Source organism: Mytilus californianus, unplaced genomic scaffold (assembly GCF_021869535.1).
Source record: "Mytilus californianus isolate M0D057914Y unplaced genomic scaffold, xbMytCali1.0.p SCAF_7, whole genome shotgun sequence".
Taxonomy (NCBI): domain Eukaryota; kingdom Metazoa; phylum Mollusca; class Bivalvia; order Mytilida; family Mytilidae; genus Mytilus; species Mytilus californianus.
In genome coordinates this window covers 111,596,432-111,610,195 of record NW_026262723.1, presented here as the reverse complement: position 1 = coordinate 111,610,195, position 13,764 = coordinate 111,596,432, and the positions used below count along the sequence as shown (strand labels likewise).

At 33.5% G+C, this 13,764-nt stretch overlaps 1 protein-coding gene across 50 annotated transcripts in view; it reads left to right on the top strand.

Moving 5' to 3' along the window:
• LOC127708564 (ankyrin-2-like) overlaps positions 1 to 13,764 on the top strand; it is a 192,752-nt gene that overhangs the window by 159,567 nt on the left and 19,421 nt on the right. For all 50 annotated transcript variants that reach the window (XM_052213477.1, XM_052213528.1, XM_052213491.1 and 47 more), the window contains 2 exons: positions 10,834 to 11,178; positions 13,474 to 13,539. In XM_052213477.1, the coding sequence (XP_052069437.1) occupies positions 10,834 to 11,178; positions 13,474 to 13,539 (411 nt within the window). The remainder of the gene's footprint in view (positions 1 to 10,833; positions 11,179 to 13,473; positions 13,540 to 13,764) is intronic.

Here is a 13,764-nt window from a genome sequence, read left to right as displayed (position 1 = left end):
TCTTTTAGGGGAATATATCTATATTTAAGTAATGGTAAGTCTATGGAATGGTATATAATAAAGAATACAGAGCGAGGGCTTAGTTGGAGCACTTAATTTCATAGTACATACCATTCGATAGACTTTCCAATTTAGCACATATTTACAACTGGAGTAATCTCCAAATTTGACCTATTGATAGTTTATTTTGATGACTACTTGTTTCACAGGTGTTTGTTAAACAGAGTTCATTTACAAAGTTTTATTTTCTGTAAATTTACTCTCTAGTATCATAGCAGTCACACTTGGTTGATAGAGGAGTTGTAAACGTGTGCTAATTTACTTTAACGTAAATAGCAATAAACTCACATAAAATGTTGAGTTAATAAACAAAACAAAATTAAGGTAAAAAATTTTGTAACATCAATTTTACATGTTTTTGTAATTAGTTTATCTGTCTATGTGATTGAATATTTGTTAATTGGATGTATTACATTAATAAGAGTTTAATTCACCAGGTGATAGAGTCTTTAGCAGCATGTAAACATATATATTACCGCTATGAGTACCAGTATTATTTTATTTGAAATGCAAGCAGAATTTGTTATGAATTTTACTCATAGCTGTAATATATATCCTAAATTTGTTTTAACTAACACATTTAACTTTAGTCACTGGGGTTAGGACTTAATATTTGAAATCAGAAATATATTTTGAAAAGAAATTTTGGAAAAATATTTTCTTTCCAGGGATCTGCCTTTATTTTTTAATGATTCAAAATTTAACAATTTTTGTCTCACCTTGACGGAGTCAAAAAGCGAGACATAGGTATGCTGTTTCCGGCAGCGGCGGCGTCAACAATGTATTAGTTTGTGATTAGGTCTAGTTCATGGGGAACCACTAGTGGTAGGTCAATGATATATTGTATGCAGTTGTATAAGCATTGGCACATCTCATTTCCATGGAGATTATTTGGCCCTGCCCCCTCAGTCATGGTCTATTGACTTTGAAACTTTTGCTTAGTTTACATGTATTAGTTTATTTTGTGATTAGGTCAGTTTATGGGGAACCACTAGTGGTAGGTCAATGATATTTGGTATTCAGTTGTATAAGCATTGGCATATCTCATCTCCATAGAGATTATTTGGCTCTGCTCCCTTAGTCATGGTCTATTGACTTTGAAAATTTTGCTTAGTTTACATGTATTAGCTTGTGATTAGGTCAGTTCAAGGGGAACCATAAGTGGTAGGCCAATGTTAATTGGTATTCAGTTGTATAAGCATTAGCACATCTCATTTCTATGGAGAATATTTGACCCCACCCCCTCAGTCATGGTCTATTGACTTTGAAACATTTGCTTAGTTTATATGTATTAGCTTGTGATTAGATCAGTTAAAAATGAACTGCTAATGTTATGTCAATGATATTTGGTATGCAAATTTATTGGCATTTGCAAGTCTTATTTCCATGGAGATTATAAAGCTCCACCCCCTCATCATGGTTCATTGACTTTGAAACTTTTACATAGTTTACAAGTTAATGTTTGTGTTTAGGTTTGTTTAAAGGGAACGACTTATGATTAGTCAATGGTATTTGGTATGCAGTTGTATTAACATTGGCACATCTCATTTCCATGGAGATTGTTCAGCTATGTACCTTTGCTATTTTAATTTCAACATTTGCATTATCAAAATTACAAAAAGGCGAGACATATCTCTGTGATAACAGGTTATTAAACTATTAATGGGGAAAGAAATTAACTTCTATGATAAAAATATGTTTTCATTGATAAATATGTCCATACTTACACATACTAACATATTTGCCCTTTTTCTTTCTAATTCTTTTAATGCCTTCCTTTGGATTTGATTGGATAATCAGAAGGTACTATTCGTGAGGTGACCCCAGAGCAGCCAAAATCGGTTTCTCAGATTATAGATATGTTTGAGAAAGATAAAGTAGCATATGGGGATAAAAAATATATTCTACCTGATAAATCTGCTTCTAGTGAAATCGTTTCGGAACAGTCTTTCGATAAATTGGAGTCAAGTACTAATCAAGGGGTATTAGAAAAAGAACATGAAATCATGGAAACTGAAGAAGAAGAAATTGATGACAATGAAGAAATGGATGAACACGCAATGAATAGATCTGACATTATGACTCGTAGTAAATTAGAAGAATTTTTATCAGAGTCACCAAAAGTTAAACGAATGATTGAAATGTATGAAGAGGCCAAAAACCGATCATTTGATGAAGAAACAACCTCCTCAAGGAGTTCAATTGACAAATCTGATTCTGTAGATAGAGAGGAGAAATTTGTGTTGCCCAAAAAAGTTGGATTTAATTTGGATACTGAACAGGGCCCTCAAATGCCAGTAGATAGGCCTTGTGATGTTGAAATTAAGGAGACAGTGGAAACTACTGAAGTACAAAGATCTCCTCTTGTATTACAGAGTATAAGCCCTGTGGCACATATCGTTGAAGACATTGAATCTTGTGTTGAAAAATTAGAGCAAGTTTTATCAAAGGAACGAGATGAAATTGATGAAGATGAGGATTGGGAAATACTGGAAAAGCCAGAGGAAGATGATGAGATGGTGCCATATAATCTCCCATCTCCCCAGGTTGCTACGGCAAAAGGATTAGAATTTTCAGATGACTATATACATGAGGAGGAAACATCCACTTGCTTCACAAAAGTTACTTCAAGGGAGGTAATTACTATTGAGGAGAAAATACCTCACACACATGAAATAGACACATCAGAGGGAGTGGCTTCCACTGACATCGTTGAAAAACAGACTTTTGTTATTCAGTCTGAGCAGCCATTAGAGGTAGTCAAAGATGATTTGAAGAAGGTGGAAGTTGGTGCTGAAAAAGAACCTTATATATCCTCAGAGGATGAGGCAACTACTGAGGAAATAGCTGGGTCCAATGAAAGTGAAATAGATAGTCCACCAGAATTCTCACAAGATGTTGTTAAAACTGAAATTGATAAAACTTACATGGAACTAAAGCTCAAATCTTTACCTGATGATAGAATAGGAGTAGAAACTGAACAAATAATTGATGATAGAATAGGGGTAGAAACCGGACAAACAACTGATGAACCTTTACCTAAAGAGGCGATGCTTCAGGAAGAGGTTGGCATCGAAGACGATATTGATCAGGAAAGCACAAGTTCTCATGATTACGAGGAATATAAAATACCGAAATATGAATATGACCAAGAAATTAAAGAAAAACAACTATTTGGTCAAGAAATGTTTGGTGAGCGTAGGAAATCTGAGCCAGAAGAACAAGAACTTCTTACACCAAAAGAGGAGTCAAGAATGATTGAGTCAAAAGAAGATGTCAGTTTGGTAGAATCTAAAGGTGAATCAACTTTCAATGAATCCAAATCATCAGAGTTTGTATTGGTGGATTCTGAAAACAAGGAAGTAAAAATGATAGATTCTACAGATGAGATGGAAGACATAAGGGATGAAATGGTGATATCCCTAGACTCAACAGAAGATCTGGATACAAAACCAGTGGTGATATCTCTAGACTCAACAGAAGATCTGGATACAAAACCAGTGGTGATATCTATAGACTCAACAGAAGATCTGGATACAAAACCAGAAGAGATATATTCTGATGAAACCTCTACTCCAGAGCCAATAGCTCAATCTGAATTAGAACAAGAATTCGCAGAAAGAGACTCGGAGAAAGTTGATTTATTAATATCTGAGGATAAAATTGATGCTTCAGAACCTGAAGAACAAAACATTGAGAAACAGGTACCAGTAACCATAAAAATATCTGATACTGATGAGACTAAGGCAATGGATGAACAATTGGAACAGGTACCAGTTACTGAAGGAATGTCAGATACAGATGAGTTTGAGGCATTAGAAAAACAGGTTGCATATGTTCCAGTTACCATAGAAATTTCTGATACAGATGAGTTTGAGGCATTAGAAGAACAGGTTGAACATGCACCAGTTACTATAGGAAAGTCTGATACAGCTGAGTTTGTGGCATTAGAAGAACAGATAGAACATGTTCAAGTTACTGAAGAATTGTCTGATACAGATGAGTTTGAGCCATCAAAAGAACATGTGGAACATGTACCAGTTACCAAAGGAGTGTCTGATACATTAGAGTTTGAGGCATTAGAAGAACAATTGGAACATGTTCCAGTTACTGAAGAATTGTCTGATACAGCTGAGTTTGAGGCATTAGAAGAACAGGTAGAACATGTTCAGGTTACTGAAGAATTGTCTGATACAGATGAATTTGAGGCATTAGAAAAACAGGTGGAACATGTTCAGGTTACTGATGAATTGTCTGATAGAGATGAATTTGAGGCATTAGAAAAACAGGTGGAACATGTTCCAGTTATCAAAGGAGTGTCTGATACAGCTGAGTTTGAGGCATTAGAAGAACAATTGGAACATGTTGCAGTTACCAAAAGAATGTCTGATACAGCTGAGTTTGAGAAATTAGAAGAACACGTAGAATATGTACCAGTCACAAAAGGAATGTCTGATACTTCTGAGTTTGAGGCATTAGAAAAACAGGTGGAACATGTTCCAGTTACTGAAGAAATGTCTGATAGAGATGAATTTGAGGCATTAGAAAAACAGGTGGAACATGTTCCAGTTACCAAAGAAATGTCTGATACAGCTGAGTTTGAAGCATTAGAGGAACAGGTGGAACATGATCCAGTTACTGAAGAAATGTCTGATACAGCTGAGTTTGAGGCATTAGAAGAACAGGTTAAACATGACCCAGTGACCAGTGAAATTTCTGAGTATGAGGCATTAGAGGAACAGTTAGAACATGTTCCTGTTTCTAAAGAATTGTCTGATAGAGATGAGTTTGAGGCATTAGAAGAACAGGTGGAACATGTACCGGTTACCAAAGGAATTTCTGAGACAGATGAGTTTGAGGCATTAGAAGAACAATTGGAAGATGCACCAATTACTAAAGGAATGTCTGAGACAGATGAGTTTGAGGCATTAGAAGAACAGGTCGAACAAGAATATGGAGTTGAAGTTATAGATCATGCACATGAATCAGATAGTATGGTGCAGTTAGATGAGCTAGTTATACAAGAAACTGGTCATGATAGAGAAATATTAGATCATGTTCAAAAACCGGACATAACTATTAAAGATCAAATTCATGAAATTCAGGAACACGAAGATGAACAAGTTGTAGAACTGGAAAAACTTGGAGAAACAGTAGAACTTGAAACTACTCAACAAATTGAGAAAGAACCTATGACACAAGAAGTTCTTGAACAAGAAATTGAAACTGAACCTGGACCTAAACAACTTCAAGAAATTGAAAAACTAACAGACACAATTGACATTGAAATTAGAGAACAACCCAAAGAGGAAACAATACTTGATGATGTAACTGAGGCTAACGAATGTGACAATGAACCAGTACAACTTCTAGTGACTGAAATGCTTGAAGAAACTACTAAGACCAGTGAGCAAATTGAGATAGAAACAATGAAACAAGAAACAACGGTGGAACAGCTTGAACAAATTGAAAAGCAAAAAGACACAATTGAATTTGAAACCAGAGACCAAATCATAATAGAACCTATAACACAAGAAGACATTGAAACTGAAGAAAAAATAAAAACTGATAAAGTTTTTGTGGATGAAGGACTAGAAACTAAGAATGAACAATGTCATGTGACTGAAATGCGTGAAGACTTTGTTCGATTTGAAACTTATGGACAAATTGATAAAGAACCAATGACACCAGAAGGTCTTGAGCCCAACCAAGAAATTACATTAGAACAACTAAGAGAGACTGAAAAACCAACAGATACAATCCAATTTGAAACTAGAGAACAAATCAGGAGAGAAATCGCTAGCAAAGACGATCTTCAGGCTGAAAAACAAGAAACTGAACATGAGCAACTCAGAGAGACTGAAAAACCAACTGATACAATTGAATTTGAGACTAGAGAACAAATACAGAAAAAAATAACTGATGTTGAAACAGAGCCAGTTGCACAGGAATTATTTGGAATTGAAAAGACATTAGATATTGCTGAAATTCAACCTGAAGAATCAGTTGACAAGGCACTAGTTAAACTTGAACAAGAATTTGAAATCAAAGACGAATTTGAGGTTGAACAGGAATTACAATCTGAGCAACTACACGAAACAAAAAAATCCCAGGATCAGTTTGAGTATGAAGAAAGGGAACAGATAACCAAAAAATCTGTGGATGAAGATCAAGCAGAACAAGCAGAAATGGAGAAAGAATATCAAACAGAACAAATAGACATCGTGGATGAATCTCATGAAAAACAATTAGACATTAAGACAGAACATCAAACAGAAAGAGCAGACATTAAGGAAGAATATCAAGCAGAACATGTAACCATTAAGAAGGAATATCAAGCAGAACAAATAGATATTGAAGAAGAATATCAAGCAGAACAAGTAGAGATTAAGGAAAAATACCAAGCAGAACAAATAGACATTGAGAAAGAATATCAAGAGGAACAAATAGATATTGAAAAAGAATATCAAGCAGAACTAGATGACATTGAAGAAGTATATCAAGCAGAACAAGTAGACATTGAGGAAAAATATCAAGCAGAAGAAGTAGATTTTGAGGAAAATTATCAAGAGAAACAAGTAGATATTGAAGAAGAATATCAAGTGACACAAGAAGACAATACTGAAAAACCTGAAAAATGTTATGAATATGATTCATTTAAGACTGAAATACATGAAGTTGCAGAGTTACAGGAGTTTGAACAACCAGAAGAAGTTTTAGAATATAAAGTAAGAGAGGAAACTTTAAATACATTTGATGAACATGATGATTCCGACCAAGTTATCAGTATTGTTGAACAGGAAGTTGTTTATGTCCAAGAAAAAAATGAAATAATTGATCTTTATGATAAAAGTGTTGAGGATAACTTGCAAGAACAAGATATAGAAAAACAAGAGATTCATACTGTTGTTCAAGAGGAACCATTTAAACTAGAAGTTATAACTGATATTGATACAGAGAGTGTAGAAACCGTAGAACCCTGCCATCCACGTGAAATCCATGTAGTGGCTCAAGATATTCCCATCTTAGTGGAAAAAACTGAAGACTTAGCTGAAGGGTCTGATGATAGTAAAACTGAAGTTATTTCTGACCAGAAAGAAATTTATGCTGTTACACATCAAACAGCATATGATACTACAGAAAGTATTGTTCCAACTTATGAACTGGTAACAGTAACAGAGGTAAAAGATGAAAAACCTTTAGTTACAAAGGGACAAACATACGAAGTCAGTGAAATCATTGAGGATTATTATCCTGGTCAAGGAATAGAAGAAATTCATGAAATAAAACCATCAGAAAAAATTCAAGTGAAAACAGGTTTTGATGAGTTGCACACTTTAACACAAGAAGAGACATTTTTTACTGAAAGTGCAGAGGATATTAGTCCCCAACATGAAGAAACAGTTCTTCGGCCACTGGATGAACAAATTACAATGGGGGAAACTCCTCAAGATATTGAACTACATACAACTGAGAATGAAGAAATGTTATTTACCGAAAAAGCAGAAGAATTGTGTTCCGAAGTTGAAAAAGTTGTAAATACTGACAAGGCTTCATCAGTAACAGATTTGATTTACACAACTACTGAAGAGGAAACAGTATTTACTGAAATAGCAGAAGATTTATGTCCAGAAGTACAACAAACTTTACAAAAGGAAGAACAAATCATTCCCGACAAAAAGCCCACTGAAATGCATAAAATAACTGATATAGATTTTCAGACTGTACCTATAATAGTTTCTGAACCAGACGAAGAAGATAAATTGAGCCCTGAAGAAAGGGAAATACCTGCTCCATATGAAGAAACTATTGTAGTCAGTCCTGTATTAATAACTCGTAAGGATAAAAAGGAATCTGATGAAATGATATTTCAGTTGGATGAGGATATGGAAAGACAGAAAACCCATGATGAAACTATACAGTTACCAACAAGGAAAACAAAGGACATTGATAAAGAGTTGTCATCATCATCAACTATGTCTGATGAGGATCTTGTTGAAAAACCTCATCGAATCTCATTTTCAGAGGATATTGATAGTGGACAAGTTATACAGGAAGAGGTACAGTTTACATCAGATGATATAGAGGTTGAAAAATCATCGAATATTGAACATGTACAAAAACAAGTGTCTGTAGAAAAGGTTGACAAGACAAAAGACCAAATGGTTATTTCCACCTTATCATCTAATGCAGATCTTCAGGAAGAGATAGTTGATATCGATGAATACACAACAGATGCTACACGTATAGATCAAAATTTACAGAGAGAAGCTGATGAGGAAATGTCTGGCATTCCTTATGATTTTGTTGCTAGAAGGAAAAGCAGTGTGGAACCAGAGGAGAGCCAAGAACAAGCAGAAGACACCAGTGCACATGTAATCGATATCATTGAACCAGAGGAGAGAATTGAAGATTTAGAAACAGAAATTCCTTCAGAATACTACGAACAAGCTGCCGGAGGAGAGGAAGATAATAATGTGTATTCTGATGCTGTTTTGTTTGAGCTTATGTCACAGGCAGGCGGAGTTGATCAATTGAGGGATTTAATGTCAGATGACACAATTAAAATGGAACTTGACTGGGAACCACCTTCAAAAAAGTCTACTGATCAAGATGAACTAAAATTACATTCAGTTGAGAAAAAAGTGGCCTATGATCAAAAACATGATGTTTCAGAAAGGAAAGATCTGTATAAGTCTGGTGATGTCGAAACTTGTGATGTCAAAACTAAAGAATTTCATAAAACATTTTCTTCTGAAATAACAAAGGATACATTTGTGGAAACTAAAACTACAACAAAATCTCATGCCATAGGAGATGAATTGTATGTAGAAGAGGAACATCAGCAGAAAACTGTCACCGATGACCATGCTGTCACAAATTTAAAAACTGAAATGTCAGAACATGAATTCCATGCTGTTAAGCCAAAAGACTCAGACATTGATATTAAAGAAACTGAAAAGAAAGAGGTTTTAGATCAAACTTTTGACATTTCTGTGAAGACAGACACTGAGTTGGTTAAGACTGAGAAAAAACAGGATGGAGAAATAAAAGAGATCACAACAGATGAAACAGAAACATGTGTAACAAAAGATACTAAAACTGTTATAGAGAAGAAAACTAAAGATGAATTAGAATACAAAGTAGATAAGGAAACTGAGGAAATAAAAATGATTTGTGATGACAGTTTCACAGATAGATTGGAGCATAAAATCGAGGAAGAAATCACTGATAGTGTCAGAAAAATTGAGAAAGTTGATTCTCAAGATTCAGAAACATTCATAGATAGAAAAGAAGTAAAGCAAGAAACGGACATCAGTGATACATTGACTGACGGTATTCAATCTGATAAACATGTACGTTTTCTGTCAGAAACTGCAGAAATTGGCCCATTGGACGACGAGGCAGACATGTCAAAAACTGCTGACATCTGTCCATTTGAGGAAGCAGACATGTCAGAATCATACATAGATAGAATGGAAAAATTTCTTTATTTACCTGATGATACCGATCCAACAAAAGTATATGATACTAAAACTAAACAGGATGATTTTATGGGAGAATTTGCAGGTGATTCTTCAGATAGACATGATGATGTTCAATCACCAGGATACTTTGATGAGGAAGGTGATCAGCAGTTGCATGGACCAACTGATACAACACCGCAGCTTGACGCAGAAGGAGTGGAAATAGAGGAATTTGATTTTTCTCGTAAATTGTCAGCGGCTGAAGTTGATGAACTTGAACATGAATTAAGAATGGAACAAACAGAACTTGAGAAAATTATGAAATCAGAAACAGCAACAGAAGGAACAGAAACACCACAAAGTGTGGATGACAGACCGTTGTCTCCGAGTTCATACACACTAGAAACTGACACAGACATGGAAGGGTCAAGGTCTTTTGAACCCGATGAATTAATGGATGAGAATTTTGATGTATCACAACAAATATTCATAGAACAAAAAATACAAAGTGAGAAATCCAAATTAGAAAGACCACCCTCTCCTTCTGACTTTACTCTGATCACGTCACAGGACCAAGATGCATTGACAAAGCTATTGGGACTTGAAGCAATAGATGGAAAGCTGGAATTTCCAGAGCATGATCCACCTGTGCATGACAAAGGTAGATTTAAGTTTTTTAATTTCTTTTTTAGTTAAAAGTTAGAACAATAACAAACTTGCACCAATTCCTTAGGCATGTCAAAGTTTTTACACTGTTTGTGATGCACTAAACACACAATTTTTAAAGAATACATGATTGCTTAACCATTATAGATAAACAAAAAACAAAAAACAAAAAAAATCCTATTTTGAGCATGATCCGTCAACACACCACTCTTTATTTCATTTGATAACAAAGAACACACAAACAATTTGTTGAAATGCATGTAATGATCCAGTTACAACTAGAAATAACTTTAGATGCCTGTTTATAGATGAAGTTAGAACAAGAATTAAATGCAAACAAACAAAAACACATAGGTTTAATAGTACACAAATATAACTGTTTCATTTTATGTTGATTCGCTTGGTTTGAGTTCCAACATCTTTGAATTTCATGTTTAAATTCAAATTAAAAGTTGTGTTGATACAATAATATAAACATCCTGAAAATAATTATTTCTAAACAGAAGTATTGGTACTCATCAAATGACATCAATCCACAATATATGTATAATGGCATGATAAAATTAGTGATCAGTGAAAGGTTTATACAGGTAAATAATCACAAGAGATCTTATTCATGTATTAATATTATCTATTTCAGAATCAGAGTTCTCAACCACCTCCAATGAATTAAATATTCAAGAACCTTTGGAATCTGACACATCAGAAAATGTGGCATCTCAGTCACAAGCCACCACAAATATACCACCGATACATCAACAAATGGAAAGTCTTCAACGATCTGAAGGCAGAAATGTCTTCTCTAGTTACGAAAATGTTTATGATGGAGTTCCTCTTGATCCGAAAATCAATCGAATGTCGGGAGATGCTAGCGAGTTAGATATAGGAGACAGGTTTGATACAAAACAGAATGAACAACTGCAGGCCTCAGATAGGTCATCAAGTTATGAAAAAATTTACGAACAAGAATCAAGGGAGATAATAGGTGAGTCGAAAACCTCTCAATTACAAACATCTATATCATCTCGTCATGCATGTCCTATTTATATCACTGTCGAGGAAGGACTTGATAAGTTATCAGGGGAAGAAACCAAACCTGATATCTATAAAGACTTCAAAGAAAGGTCATTATCATGTGAATCACAGTTGGAAATAGGTTATCAGGAAGATCTACGATACCGTCACAGCTCATCACCCGATATGTCTGCCTTCACCCCTTCCACATATCTAAGTGAATTCAGCAAAGGTAGTTTTCTTCCTTTGCACTTCAGTGTCCTTAATTTGAGCTTTAGTTGTGCTTACACAGTCTCTTTGCTTTCTATGTCTTGGGGATAGCACCTTTATCAATTAGGTTCACTTTTTAGGCACAATAATTTTTGTCAAAATTTGTTTCAGTAGCATGTATAGCTTCGTTTATGTCTCTCCTTTTTCTCATCTGTGCATTTTTCTATTTAGATTGATTTGAAAGTAAGAATTGTACTTTTACAACAGCAATAGCTCATTTAAATATATATTTTGATTAGTAAAGATAACTTTAAATTATACCTCAATGGAAAATGATGTTTTAGAAAATCAAAATTGTTAAGGCAGCAATGCAATGATAGTAAGAATTCTGTATGATATGTTATGATTGTATTATTAAAAGTAAAAAAAAAAACGGTAAATATAACTAAGTAAGTCAATATTTCATATACTTAAACATGTAATGATTTTTCTGAATTGTGTATTTATTAATTTATTCAGTCTCTTATTTACATCTGCATGTTTGTTGTTAATGTTGTAATGCAGAAAACATAAAGATACCAAACTAGTTCACAATTTTGAAAATAGGACATGAGATCCATTTATCATTATTTGTAGATGTAAAACACATAGCGTTGTTTTTTATTCTCAGAGTCAGAATTTGTTTAATATGACTGACAAATATGTAAAATCTACCCATCTAAAAGAAACAATCTAAAGGTATCTTTATATTCATATCTATGCATTCATTTTCATGAAACTGTAACATTGCATGTATGTTGTTTCTTCATCATTTATAACTATGTACTATGTTATATTTATTATATAAGTGAATTATTCATGCTAGTAATTTCAATATTATACTGTAGGACATGATTGTGTTTCTTTTGTTGTGAAAGTTATCACTAGCAAGGAACGAAAAACAAACACACAAAATCTGATTGGAAACTTCCATTAATAATATTTCTGGATGTGGAATATCTGATTTCTTTATTTTTGTAGGCATTCACAAAAAATAAATACAAAATCACCATTTATATAATATTTATTGATTAAATTTTATAATTTCAAAGATCAAAGCTGATCAAACTTTCCAAAATATTAAATTTGAAAAATTGTTTGCCTCAATATTTTGGCGTTTTTTTGGCATGTTACTACTGGAATGATTTGAGAAGCCAACAGAAGAAAAACAACTATAACTTAGCATCATATTCAATAACTCTTATAAACAATTACTGTAAATTCAGAAATTATTGTGTGCATTTATCATTGCAATTTTAGAAGAATGGAGTAAAATGAGAGATTTATTATTGTGATTTCATGAAATTCTGCATACAGACATATTTATCAAATTCAGAACGTGAGTTCTTATTATTGCGATTGTCACCCAGTCGCATTATTAACATTAATAAAAAGCTCACAATAATTTCTGAAATATACAGTAACAAGATGCTTTTAATTATGCAACGCTTACCATTATTTTTGGTTTAGACAGTTTACCAAGAATTGCCACATCAACTTGGAACTTAATATACATGATCATTATGATGGTAGCTTTTTAAATTAAAAGCCAAATAATGGTTTTGACTTATTGAACTGTTCACCGAACATTGAAATGTCATTGTGTGAGGAGGGCATTGTGTTCTATAGATACATATTCTTGTATACATATGTCTTAAGTTCATCTCATAGATTGAAGCCAAAAAATCAGGTTTTGATAAATTTCCTTCATGTTTTCACTTCATGATTAACAAATTTGAAATTAGATTTTTGTGTACTTGTAATCTGCAGTTTCATATTTTTCTCTTAAATTTAAAATGAATTAAAAAATGAAAATGTGAAATGTGTTATAACAGAAATTAAAAAAATGTTGTTCGGTCGAGCAAAATATGATTTTTGTAGGAATCTTTCTACAAAAAAAAAAATGTTTTTTAAAAGTTATGAATAATTTATTCTTGAGAAAAGGGATATATGTATATAAATCTAAGATGTAAATCAGGGAATAATGTGTGAGGATGTTTGCTTTCTTTACAAGCAGCCTTGGAGGAGGATAAATCTTCCGTTTCCTCTCACTCTGAGGTGGCTCAGCTCGATGATGTACAAGGTACAGTGTTTCTATGTTTATAGTATTGCTTTGTATCTTTCGTTCCTACGGGTAGTGTGATGTGCTAGTGTATAAATTTGTTCTAATTGCTCCGCTTTTTTAGCTTTTTACTTTGGCATTTTTTTTGTCACAAAAACTTTTATAGTGGAATTTCTTCATAATGATTTAAGAAATTACATTTAACATACATTTAACACATAATATTAAGATTTTCACAAATAAAGT